Here is a 13,748-nt window from a genome sequence, read left to right as displayed (position 1 = left end):
TTCACGCAGCGGACTCTCGCTGCCTGAAAAGTCACATGTGTCAACGGCCCCATTGAAATAAATGGGTTGCGTGTGTTGTGCGTTTTTTCAAAGCACAGCACACGGACGTGATTCACACTTGTGTAAATCGCGCATAAGGCCCCATTCACACCACGTCGAAACCACGCACAGCACACGCGACCCATTTATTTCAATGGGGCCGTTTTCACGCAGCGAGAGTCCGCTGCATGAAACATACTGCATGTCCTCTATTGGTGCGTTATCATGCACCTACACTCAAGTAGATGCATGCGTGAAAACCACGCACCAAACAAGCGTGCAATGCTGCAATTTGTTGTAACAAGCATTAAAATCGAGCATTAAAACTGCCTTGCGGGAAAAAGAAGCGACATGCTCCATCTTCGGGCGTTTACGCCTCTGACCTCCCATTGACTTCAATGGGAGGCAGAGAAAGCGTATTTCGCGTTGTTTTATGCCTGCGGCGCTCAATTGCCGCGGGCGAAAAACGCCACGGAAAACGACGCAAAAAACGCAGCAAAAAAAAGCCACAAACAATGCCGCAAAAAACAGACGCAAAAAAAAAAACGCCGAAAAGGCTATGATAAATGCAGCGAAAAACATCACAAATAAAGCTGCGAACAAAGAGGCAAAGAACGCCACGAAAAATGACAGGGAAAACGACACGAAAGACGCAATGAAAAACGCAGAAAAAAAAACGCAAAAAAAACCGCGAAAAACGACACAAAAAAGGCTACGATAAACGCCACGGAAAAAGCTGCGAAAAACATAGCGGAAAAAGACGCGAGAAACGCCGCAAACGGAGGCAAAGAACGCAGCAAAAATCAACTGGGAAAACGCCACGAAAGACGCAACGAAAAACGCAGCAAAAATAGGCGCAAACAACGACGCAAAAAAAGAAATGATAAACGACGTGAAAAAGGCTACGATAAACGCAATGGAAAACACAGCAAAAAACATCCCAAAAAAAGACGCAAACAAACAAGCAAAAAACGCCAAGATAAACGAAGCGGAAAAACGCCCCGAACAAAGCGGCAAACAAAAACGCAAACAAAGCCGCAAACCACGCACAAAAAACTCCGGGAAAAACGACGCAAAAATCAACGTGCAGGGAGAGGTAAATCTGCCGCAAACTTCAAGACGGAATTTTGAGGCAGATATTCCTCTTGCAAAAAAACTCAGTGTGAACATAGCCTTAGTGGAGAGAGACATGAGATGGGTGAGGGTGGACGAGGGTGAGGGTGGACGAGGGTGAGGGTGGACGAGGGTGAGGGAGACACGAAGAGGTTTATAGACCTGAAAAGAGAAAGAAAACATAAATGTGAAAAACATAATGGGGGGAGAACGGTCACCATCCTTCAAGAATGTCATCAAGGAGACAAGTCCAGTGAAGGAGGTCAGCGGGAGGAGCAAGGACAGCTCACATGAACTCTTGGAAGGTACGTGCACGCTCATTGCAGCCTGCAATGAGCGTGCACGTGAAAAAAGTTTCATAACAAGGAAAGATCAACAAACCAGAGCTGAACTGCATGTAAACAAACTGTGCTAAATTCAAAGAAGAAATGTGTTAAGTAGAATTTTTTTTAAAAATAATGCTTTATTTAGGTTGTCTGTATAAGGGGTAATGTATGACACAGTTTTTGAAAAAATGTTGGTATCTCGGACAACCCCTTTAAGGTGCCACTGGCAAAATACAATTTTCTCAGGGCACCCCTACCAAAAATTGTTTCGAGAGACAGAAAACGGTTAAAAACAAGCACTACACTCGTAGGGTATGTTCACACAGCGTTTTTTGTAAGACGAAATAAATCTGCCTCAAAATTCCTTCAGGAATTCAGAAGCAGATTTTGATTTGACAGTGTTGTTTGGCCTTTTATTTATTTTTTTATGCCGTTGAAGCTAATGCAAAGACGCAGGCAAAAAAGCACCAAACGAGCGCCGCAGGTATTTTCTGCCTCCTATTAATTTCAATTGGAGCTCAGTGGGGGGAAACCACTTGAAGACCATCAACCCCCCCACTCACATTAAAATGACCATCAGCCCCCCACTCACAGAAAAATTACCATCAGCCCCCCCCTCACAGAAAAATTACCATCAGCCCCCACTCACAGAAAAATGACCATCAGCCCCCCACTCACAGAAAAATGACCATCAGCCCCCCACTCACAGAAAAATGACCATCAGCCCCCCACTCACAGAAAAATGACCATCAGCCCCCACTCACAGAAAAATGACCATCAGCCCCCCACTCACAGTAAAATGACCATCAGCCCCCCACTCACAGTAAAATGACCATCAGCCCCCCACTCACAGAAAAATGACCATCAGCCCCCCACTCACAGTAAAGTGACCATCAGCCCCCCACTCACAGTAAAGTGACCATCAGCCCCCCACTCACAGTAAAGTGACCATCAGCCCCCCACTCACAGTAAAGTGACCATCAGCCCACCACTCACAGTAAAGTGACCATCAGCCCACCACTCACGGTAAAGTGAACATCAGACCCCCATTCACAGTAAAATTATCAACCCGCCACTCACAGTAAAATTACCATGTCCCGCCACTCACAGATTTCGCCTGTAGACAGTGCCACACAGCCCCCTGTAGACAGTGCCACACAGCCCCCTGTAGACAGTGCCACACAGCCCCCTGTAGGCAGTGCCACACAGCCCCCTGTAGGCAGTGCCACACAGCCCCCTGTAGACAGTGCCACACCGCCCCCTGTAGACAGTGCCACACCGCCCCCTGGCAGGTAGTGCCACACCGCCCCCTGGCAGGTAGTGCCACACCGCCCCCTTGTAGGTAGCCCCCCCTTCCTGTAAATAGCGCCACTGTAGCTCCCTGAAGGAGCGGAATCCCCCTGTGGCTCCACTTGATGTCTCATATATGCACAGTGGCATCAGGGGCAACTCCTGAAGCGCAATCCCCGTCCACAGCGTTGCCAGGAGAAGCCCCTGTCGTCTGTGTCCATTTATGGACAGTGACGTCACTGGCTTCTCCTGGAGTGGAATCCCGGTCACAGAGTCGGCAACGCTGTGGACGGGGATTCCGCTTCAGGAGTTTCCCCTGATGCCACTGTCCATATATGGACAGAGACATCGAGTGCTTCGTCCAAGAGTGGAATCCCTGGCCACACGGGGATTCCACTCCTTCAGGTATCTACAGTGGCGCTAGTAGTTAGCAGAGCAGGGAGATTCCTCCCATCTCTGCTATAGTAGCGTCAATACCGATGTAGCAGCCGCAGCGGCTGCTATCAGCGCCGCCGGCCATGGGCGGCCCCCGTCCTGACGGGCGGCATGGGCTCCCTCATGCCCGGTGTCGCCCCTAGCAGCCACTACGGGTGCTACAGCGGTAGCGACGCCACTGAGTGAAGAAGCGGGCGTAAAGGCGGCTGCTGAGTCGCCAGGCCTGGGTACTTCTGAATCAAGCAGGGGAAGTGAGCCAGCGCAGCGCCTTTTCTTCCCGCTGGAGTGATGCGCCCTGTGCAATGGCACAGGTCGCACACCCTAAGGCCTCATGCACACGACCGTGGTGTTTTTCTGGTCCGCAAATTCCAGGACCGTGTTCCGTGGAATGTCATCCGCAGTTCATCCGTATGTAATCCGCAGTTCATCCGTATGTAATCCGCAAAAATGTGGATGAGAAAAAAAAAAGGACTTTTAAACAGGATGCCAAAAGCTTGGTCAAACCCCCTTTAGAAGGTCACATGATCGCTCTGGAGCCATTTCCTGCTGCATTTTTCCTGATCTTTGCTTTGTGCGAGTTCAGTGAGATTGCGCTGCTGATATAGCTGTGGTTTTTGTCAGTTACTCACTGCGAACAGGTCTTCTGATGATGTGGATGATGTACTCCTGCACTGGCTCCTCTCCAGGCGATTTGGACAGCAACCACCAATGCTGGACGAAGAACCGAGGAGGAGGAGGAGGAGATATTGGGTTCACCCCATTATCTCACAACGGCTTAGGAAGGGGCATTTTAACATGCTGTACTCAGACCTGCGGCAGCACCCGGACAAGTTCCTCAGCTACTGCCGTATGTCCGTGCAAACTTTTGACTGTCTGCTGGCGGACCTTCGTCCTGGACTGATCTTCCAGGACACCACCATGAGACGTTGCATTTCTCCAGAGGAACACCTGATGGTCACTCTGAGGTAAGAAAACCTAAATCCCCTTCTACGACATGTCTCTACCCTGCAAACAATATTAGTATACTTGTCCCCTGTTCATATTGCCGCCTTGCCACCGTGCTGCAGATATTTTTCCTGTATGTGCATATTTTGTTATATATGTTTTTTTTTTTTTTTTACAGATTTCTTGCTACCGGCAACTCCTTTGCATCGCTACATTTCCAGTTTCTGCTGGGGTGCTCCACTATTTCGAAGATTGTCAAGCTTACCTGCGAAGTCATCTGGCAGCAACTTCGAGCAGCAGTTATGCCAAAGCCCAAGCCAGAGGACTGGATTCGGATTGCCGATGGCTTCTTCCAATCAGCACAGTTTCCCAACTGTGTTGGTGCGCTAGATGGTAAGCACATCCGCGTAAAAAAGCCTCCTCACTCAGGGTCTCAGTATTTCAATTATAAGCAGTTTTTCTCGGTGGTGCTGTTGGCCTTGGCTGACAGTGACTATCGGTTTATAATTGTCGATATTGGGGCCTATGGAAGCTCTGCGGATGCTGGCATCTTCAGGGCTTCCAGAATGGGTGAACGTCTAGCATCTAACCAGCTCGACCTTCCGGAACCTAGACAGCTTCCAGGATCTACAGGACCACCAGCACCCTTTGTCATTGTGGGTGATGAAGGTTTCGGACTGTCCCCTCACCTGATGCGTCCATTCCCTAGGCGTGGCTTAGATGAACAGAGGCGCATTTTTAACTACCGCCTTACACGTGCAAGACGGTATGTGGAGTGCGCCTTCGGAATTCTAAGCAGCAAGTGGCGTGTGTTCCAGAGCTCCATTCAGATGAATCCTGAAAATGTGACAAAGGTTATACAAGCGTGTGTTGTCCTCCACAATTTTCTGAGGATTCATGAGTCGGCAGTGGACGCAGAGCTGAACCATTTCTCTACTAATTACATCCCTTTGGACTACACACCACATGGAAGACCTGGAGTGTCTGGACTGTCAGTCCGTAATTTGTATACAGACTATTTTGTATCACCTGAGGGAGCAGTTCCTTGGCAAAGGGATGTGCTTCGTCTGCCAAATTAAAATTTGAGAGGGACTGTTGTATTTCCGGTTTATGTTACAAATGTTAGTAGTTAAAGTTGCAGTAGTAGAGTAGGGACTCGCAAGAGAATGAGGACCCTTGACGCGAGTTGCGAGCTAATGTATTTCTGTTTTTTTTTTTTTAATTCTTTATTAATTAAAAAAAAAAAAAAAGCGATTATTTGCATTTGGCAGAAATGCAAACCAATACCTCATTATTTTTTGCGATAATAATAAAGACAAACACATAATTAACTATAAACTTATTTTATTTCTTGCATAAAATAGTGTCAACAAACATAAACAAAACTATGTTATATAACTAAATTATAAATTGTAAAAGGATTGCGAAGGTGCAGGTTCATGATGTGGTCGTGGAACTGCCTCCCCCTGCTGCATTTGCCCATACTGTTGCTGAGAAGGTCCTGGCATGCCATAAACTGAACGATCGTCACTGAATAGCGGCATTGAGTCTACATATGACGGATGCTGGATGCCTTGCGCGGTTGCTGCAGGTGCTGGAGGGACAGAGTTGAAGGTGCTTGCATCACACCCCCGTCTATGAAACTCGATGGCCTGATGCATTGCACGTGGGTCAGGATGTGTCGCAAATATTTCCACGACTTCCATTAGTGCTGTTTGGCACCTTATCTGTCTGGAAATTGGCACTCTTTTAAGAATATTAGAGAGAGCGCGACAGAAGGTGCCCTCTTCAGTTTCAGTAGCTCTTTTCTCCAAGTGCTCTAATACACGCAAGTCGACTTCCTGCCTTGGCTCTGTACGTGTTGGACCTTTGGCAGAACGTCGACGTTTACCTCGGGGTATAATTTCTTCGTCCGCGGCACAGACTGGATTATCCACTGTTGTTGGTTCCGCTGTCACAGGAGTGGAAGTGGACCTAGCAGTCCCCAAAGCTACGTCAGGCTCTTCAATTTGAGTCTCATCAGAGTCTTCTTCTTCCTCCAGATTATCCTTGGTTCTGTTTGAAAATGAAAACATAATGTTAGGGAATTTTTGTAGTAATTTAACGTCATGTCTACAGCTGGGCAAATACACTATGTATGCATCACTACATGCAGAGCCCTAACTAGGAAAGACAGGGCCGCATAGCAAACTTTTGACTGGGGCCATCCCTCCACTGGGTGTCACCCCCCCCTTGTAGATAGTGCCTTTTTTGCTGCCCCCACCCCTGTAGATAACGCCATACAGCCCCACACTGTACACTGTATGGCATTATATACCGGGGTACTATATGGCGTTATCTATAGGGGGACTGTACGGCGTTATCTAGTGAGGGGGCTGTATGCCGCTAACGCCATACAGGCCCCCCTCCCCGCCCCCCGGACAAATGCCACCTATAGTGTGTCCTACAAATACATGCCTTATCGCTGGCAGCGATAGGGTGAAGGGGGGACTGAAAGTCCCCTTAAGTTCTGCCGTCTGCACATCTCCCAAAAATTGAAAGGAGCGCTGGTTATGTATGCGCACAAGCACGACTTTGGCTCCATTCATTTTGACGGAGCTGGCGAAAGTACGAGGTTTGGGATGGAGAAGTTCAGGGTACTTTCTGTCCCCCGTTCTCCCTGTCAATGCCAGCGATCACACATGTATCCCCTATTCAGTGGTTAGGGGATACATGTCTGTTGTTTAATGTCAGAGCGGGGAGATACCTCCCTGCTCAGCCGTAGTGTTCAGTTGCGTCCCGCTGTAGCCGTCATAGCGGCTGCTAGCGGAGCCTCCGGACATGGTGGAGTCCCCTCATGCCGCGGTCCCCGTAGCAGTCGCTACGGCTGCTACAGCGGTACTTACACAACTGGCTACATGGGCAGACTACAATGATCAAAGTATATAAGCAATACTTACGGGCCAACCTGCATTACATCAAGAAGAAACGAAAGTTGTTTGGTGTACATGTATGGCTTTTTTTTCAGACGTCCGTCTCCGCTCTTCCCCTTGTCATTCATCTCACGCTTTAATTGGTCTCGGCACGTGTTCCAGCGTGTTTTGACGTTTTCGACTATGATATAAAATAAACCAATCACAGATCAACATTTTAGAAGAGTACATTACTAGATATTAGGAAATGTTGTTTATTATATGAAAATGATGCTGCAAATTTTTGTTGTTTACGCAACAAATCTGCACCTACATTTGCATATTTGACAGGTAATTCCGACGTTGCAGAAACTACAGCAGACTTGCCACGTTTTCCATGTGCCCACACGACAGCGTCCGTAACGGCTGAAATGACGTTGCTGGTTTCAGGAGAAAACATCACCCGTAATTTCAGCCGTAAAGGCATGTGCTGGCGCTTTAACGCAGCGTCCTTTACGGACGTAATTGATTTTCATAGGAGCCCATGAATAACGGCTCCAATTATGGCACAAGAAGTGACAGGTCACTTCTTTGACGCGGGCGTCTATTGACGCGTAAATATACACGCCGCTTGAACACACAAACGTCAGCCCATTGCTTTCACTGGGCAGATGTTTGTCAACGCTATTGCGGCGTATTTAGCGTGCGTAATAGAGGTCAAACACCCCCGAATTACGTCCGTAATTAGTGTGTGGGAACATACCCTCATAGTGACATGTCACGTTTTGATCGGTGCTGTTCAGAGCCATGAGACCCCCACAATCTCACGTGCACTTCTGCAGCTTCATTTCAGCGATTGGTGCGTGTTTCAGTGATCCAACTGCCAACAATCAAAACGTCAGGCATGTCATTATGACATGACAGGAGTACTCAGAAACCGCATCAAGGTGTGAAACTTACCCATGCGCTTCTTTTGCACTTTAGTTGCCTTCTCCCACTCGGTAAGATGCACCTCACTGCAGACCTCCTGCCAGGCAAGATCTTTCAGATTCCTGTCTGCATATTCTTCCACCCGCTTATTCCACAGACAGGGCTTGTGCTGGACCAGGATGATTAGTTTCTCGACGTTTATTGAAGCCATGCTGCTCTCTGCTGCTCTCTGCTGTTCTCATGCACTGTCTCCAGACTTCACGACGACAGAAGTCATTCCCGGTCGTCGCCTAGCAACACTTCCGCAAATCCGCAAACTGCGGATGACACACGGCGGTGTATCCGCAATTTCCACGGGCCCATTGACTTCTATTGGCATGTCCGCACCGCATTTGCGGCCCATAATAAGACATGTCCGGAGTTTCTGCGGCACGGATGTGCGGACATGCGGAGAGCCGTGAAAACACGGATAGTGGGTATGGCCATATAGAAATGAATGGGTCCGCAATTAACCCGTGGATTTGCGGTTGAATTGCGGACGCAAAAACACGGTCGTGTGCATGAGGCCTAAGGCCGGCCCTGACCGGTCAGGGCCATGCGTCTCTTAGGCTATGATCACACGGCATGTTTTCAGGCATATTTCGGTACACTTAAAATATGCCTGAAAACAGCTTCCTTTTGCTTTCAATAGGAAATATTCTGTGTAGTTCATACAAGACGGCTCCGAATTAAAAAAACATGGCAAAAAAACTGGGGAAAAAAGTGACAAGTGATTGAACTCTATAGGTCCCTTTTTTTTCTGGATGTGCTGCCTGCTTTCTGTGGATTGTGTTGTGGGAGTCCCCTGGATCAAGTCCTGTGCGATGAGCACCTTTAAAATCATTGCTATATCCAGTTTTGCTGTCTATTGTACGGCATGAATGCATACCTCCCAACTTTCAAGTATCACAAAGCGGGACAAGCTGCGTCGCGGCAATTTTTTTTCTTTTAAGCCGCGCCTCTAATCCCACCCAATCCCAGCCCATACACACCCGATTCAGCAAAGACAGAATCATGCCTCCCGCTCAGTAAAATACCAAATAGCTGCCCCCACACAGTATAATGCCCCCTTGGCTGCCACCATACAGTATAATGCCCCCATAGCTGCCACCATACAGTATACTGCCCCATAGGTGCACCCATACAGTATTATGCCCAAACAAATTCCCCCATGCAGCATAATGCCCTATAGCTGCCCCCATGCATCATAATGCCCCCATAGCTGCCCCATACAGTATAATGCACCCTTAGCTGCCCTAGTGCCAGTGCCCTTGTAGATAGTGACACAGTGCCCATGTAGATTGTACCGCTCCTAGTGGGAAGCCCTGGTGTCACTATCCATATATGGTCAGTGGCTACTCCTTGAGCGGAATCCCAGTTGCCGACTCTGGCCAGGGATTCTGCTCCAGGAGGAGCCCCTGACGTCAATGTCCATATATGGACAGTGACCCCAGGGGCATCGCTAGCATCGGGGCCTAGTGCCACGGATCTTTGCCTCAGATCTCTGGGCGACTTCTGCTACAGGGGTCGCAATTGCGACAGGGACGCAGCCCCCACACCTAGTCTATAAAAATTTACTATAGTAACTGGGGCCTATGTCTTAAAATACACGGGCCCCTGTTACTATAGTAATACCACTATACTCACCCTCTTCCCGAACGCAGCAAAAGGCCTAACGTCTTCCCGCGTCATAACGTCCCAACGCTGGATGGTGTTGGGACATCCGCTGCACCCGGAGCTGAAGAGGAGGATAAGTGTAACATCATTACTACCTGCTGGGATCCTGCATCTAAGCCTGCCTTGTGGTAGGCTTAGATACAGGGTATAACAGACAGTATCACACATGGACCCTGTATCTAAGCCTACCACATTGTAGGCTTAGATACAGGGCCCCAGCAGACCGTAATCTTATACTGTATAAAATTACTGTCTGCTGGGGCCCTGTATCTAAGCCTACCACCTGTGTTATTAATGGTTTGTGTTTTTTTACGGGTTCGGATGTTGGACTGCTTCGGATTCGAGGACTACTTCGATGATGGTTTTTTTTTATACTCCATAAAATGGTTAACGAGGGTTGTGTGTTTTTTTTTTATTTCAATAAAATATTTCTTCTATGTCCTTGTATTTTTTTTAACTTTATTACTACCACCTTATTAATGGCTGCTGGCTGAGTGATAGCGTCCATTATTAAGGCGGGGCTTAACGTTGGCTGGTGCAGAGGCTAGCACTAACCCCCCATTATTACCCAGGTACCCACCACAACCAGGGGAGCCGGGAAGAGCCGGGTATGATCCAGTAACTGATCATCTATAGTAGGGCTGGGCAATTAAGCCAAAAATAATCAAAATCACAATTCAGCGCAATTAATCGTTGTCATCTTGCGGACCCTGGTTTTATCAATATTTTTTTTCCGGTTGAAACTATCTGCATTTTCAGGACGCAGATAGTTGAATACAACGGTAGAGCAGGGGACCATTCACCATGTATCGCTGGACGAAGGGAGTGACGCCGTCACGCCTGTCTGTGCTTAGCTGCACAGATCAGAGGAGCAGAGGGATCTCCTCCAATCGTCGTTGGAACGAGCTTAGGTGAGTATGTACATTATTTTTATAAAGGCAATATTGTGGACAGCTGTGGAGGCATTATACAGTGAGGGGGCAGCTATGGGAGACTATACTGTATGGGGTGCATACATGAGGGCAGTTATGGGTGCATTATACTGTGTAAGGGCAACCTTTAGGGGCATTATACTGTAAGGAAGTTAGTTATAGGGGCATTATACTACGTAGAGGCTGCTTTGGGGGCTTTATACTGTGTGGAGGGCAGTTATGGGTCATTATACTGTGGAGGACATTTATGGGGGTGCATTGTACTGTGGAGGACAGTTATGGGGGCATTATACTGTGTGGGGGCAGCTATGGGGGCATTATAATGTGTGGGGGCAGCTATGATGCATTATACTGTGTGTGGAGCACTATGGGGAGCACTATGGGGCAATATTCTGTGTGGGGGCATTGTCGGGATATATTATATACAGTAGTATACAGCAGGCTCGGGATAAATATGAATTTTTGTAGCATTCAAATAGGGGTGTCGCATGAAAAGGGGTGTGGCCTAGTTATCTATGACGCTAGGTGTTCCTGCCTCTCCACGGAACTACTGTCCCATATTGAAAACATGATTACAGTACGGGACAGTTTTCATGCAGCGAGGCAGGGACTCCTAGTGTCATAGATAACTATGATGCTAGGAGCCCGGCTCCCTGCAGTGTGTGCGGTCCGGAAAATGCGTCCGACATATAGATTGAACATGCTCGTGTGTGAGGCTCCTAATCATGATTTTGATTTAAGTCATAATTGGCCAGACCTAATCTGTAGTGATGATGGGGGCACTGGGGTGGCCGCAGGTTGGTATTATTAGGCCGGGAAAGCCCAAAAACAATGGCCCATCCCACCCCGGTAATACTAGATTGCTGCTGCTGTGTTGTATCTGGCAGGTTATGAAAAATTATCATGCCGGCAGCGCATCTCCCTGCTTGCACACCAAGATGTGAACCAGAATATTTTACTTTTTTAAAACTATACGACCAACAGATGATCGAGCGTTTGCTCGTTGATCTGCCAATAGCTGCCCTGTTTACACAGGGCAATTATCGGCAACGGGCGTTCTATGAACTAATTATCTGCCCGATTATCACCCAGTGTAAAACCCCCTTTAGTCTTATGGATATGCTTTCTCTGATATGTATGTAAACATTTTACTTTTTTCTTTTGGGGGGGGGGGAGTAAATATGTGTCTGGGGTTTCCTCTAGGCGCGGTATCCCCAGCCAGATCATCAGCAACTTAGGATTCCGCTCAAGAAGTAGCTACTGGTGTCAATGTCCATATATGGACAGTAACGTCAAGGGCTTCCCCGAGCACAGCGCGTTGTGCCCGGGGATTCCTCGACAAGCGGCGGAGCTCCCTCTGCTCCTCCGATCTGAACTAATTCTGAAGCAAGGAGCTGATGGTTCCCTGCTTCAGAATTCGCTTCAACTGTATCTGCGGGACATACCCGCGGGACACCGCCTCGAATCCGGGACTGTCCTGCTGAATCCGGGACGGTTGGAAGGTATGTGAATGTCTGTGAGGCGGTTACTCAGATGATTTGCAGTCTTGGAAGTGTAGTCTTTGCATCAGACACTATACAGTATCATCTGATCTCAAGAGGAATCTACCCTGAAAATCCTCAACAAAGTACAGTACAAGTGAAAGCCCCATTTACGAGCAGCAGAACAAATCCACAGTGGAGTGAAGGCATGCTATGCATTTCCAGTACTGTCGCGTGCCCTATCACAGAATTTTGCAATGGATTTCACCTATTAGGCCTTGTTCACACAGTGCAGATATGCTGCAGATTTTGCATGGATTTTTTAAGCCAAAACCAAAGTTGTATCCAGGAGAGCAGACCTATAAGGCTTTCTTTTATATATTTCCTCTGTTTAAGTTCCATTCCTGGTTTTGGTTTGAAAAAAATACATGTCAAATCTGCACTGTGTGAACAAGGCCTTACAATGCGAATGTAAAATCTGCAGCCCAATCAATATAATCTGGGGGAAAAAAATCTGTATTTAACTTGTGGATTTGACAGCAGTGTTTTTTCCATTATGTGTGAATTTATGGAACAACTAAATAAGGCTAGGTTCTCACCAAGCTTTTGCATCCTGTTTTAACGTCCTGATTTGTTGTTGTTGTTTTTTTAAAGATTAGAAAAAAAGGTCTCTTAAAATAGGATGTAACAGGATCCTGTTGCCTTTGACTGTTGTACAAAAAACAGGATCCTTCTGTACCCTGTTCTTAAACAGTACAGGGAAAAGGAGCTTGCATAATTTGTGTGTTCAGTTGCGTCAGGTTTTATTGAGAAATTTGACAAAAAAATTTAACCGGACCTTTCAGCAGGATATAAAAAAAAGTTGCGTAAACATAGCCTAATATATATTTAAAAACGAAAAAGATCCAGCAGCATCGTTTTTTTTCAAAGGATGTGGGTTCAGGCCCCAGGGAGCAGACCAAGCTCTCAATATCAACAGAGATCCAAAGAAATAGGCAACACACCATAGAAATGAGTGAAAAAGAGGGTACTTTATTAACCCCAAGTGCGACGTTTCAGTTCTATCCACTAGAACCTTTCTCAAGCAAATGACAAGTGAAACAACAGTGATCTAAGACAGGATACCAATTAACAAATCAATAACCGCAATCAAGTACAAATCTAGGTATAATGTACAGAAGTGTAAGTACAATGTGAAACATATCTTCAATGGTGATATATCAGTACAAGTGCAAACAGAGTACAATAGTACAAAAGTGTTGAAGAGTACACTTACAGGTTAATTCATCCGGTCAGTGTAAATTATAAATCAATAATAATACATACACATGTGTATACAATCGTGAAATCTAAACAGTGTTCAGTTTAAAACGGATATCACCTGGGGGTGTCAGATCATGCAGCCGCAATGGCGGCGTCCACGAGGCGCAACTGCGCATGCGAGGACGTATGGCTGAGAGCAAAGGTCACCCAGGCGTGTGACGTAATAGGCGCATGCGTACTGCGCATCTGAGTATACGGACGCCATCTTGGGTACTGGCTACAGAAAGGTAAGGGAAATATTGCAGGCATTATGCCTATAGATAAAACAGACGTTAATTGACCGAGAATAGATCAGGGTGGCAGACATGAGAGCCCAAGAATACCACG

The 13,748-nt window shown here is 47.1% G+C and overlaps 1 protein-coding gene across 1 annotated transcript; it reads right to left on the bottom strand.

Annotated features, from left to right (window-relative positions):
• Positions 1-5,536: 5,536 nt before the first annotated feature.
• Positions 5,537-7,627, bottom strand: LOC142748218 (uncharacterized). Its single transcript, XM_075855332.1, has 2 exons — positions 7,088-7,627; positions 5,537-6,203 (listed from the first exon to the last, which is right to left on the bottom strand). The coding sequence occupies exons 1-2, from the start codon at positions 7,186-7,188 to the stop codon at positions 5,552-5,554; spliced, it is 753 nt and encodes a 250-aa protein (XP_075711447.1). The 5' UTR covers positions 7,189-7,627; the 3' UTR covers positions 5,537-5,551.
• Positions 7,628-13,748: the final 6,121 nt, after the last annotated feature.

The sequence above is a fragment of the Rhinoderma darwinii genome, chromosome 3, assembly GCF_050947455.1.
Source record: "Rhinoderma darwinii isolate aRhiDar2 chromosome 3, aRhiDar2.hap1, whole genome shotgun sequence".
Taxonomy (NCBI): Eukaryota; Metazoa; Chordata; class Amphibia; order Anura; family Rhinodermatidae; genus Rhinoderma; species Rhinoderma darwinii.
Note: the sequence above shows the minus strand (reverse complement) of the source record. Positions and strands in the feature narration are given on the sequence as shown.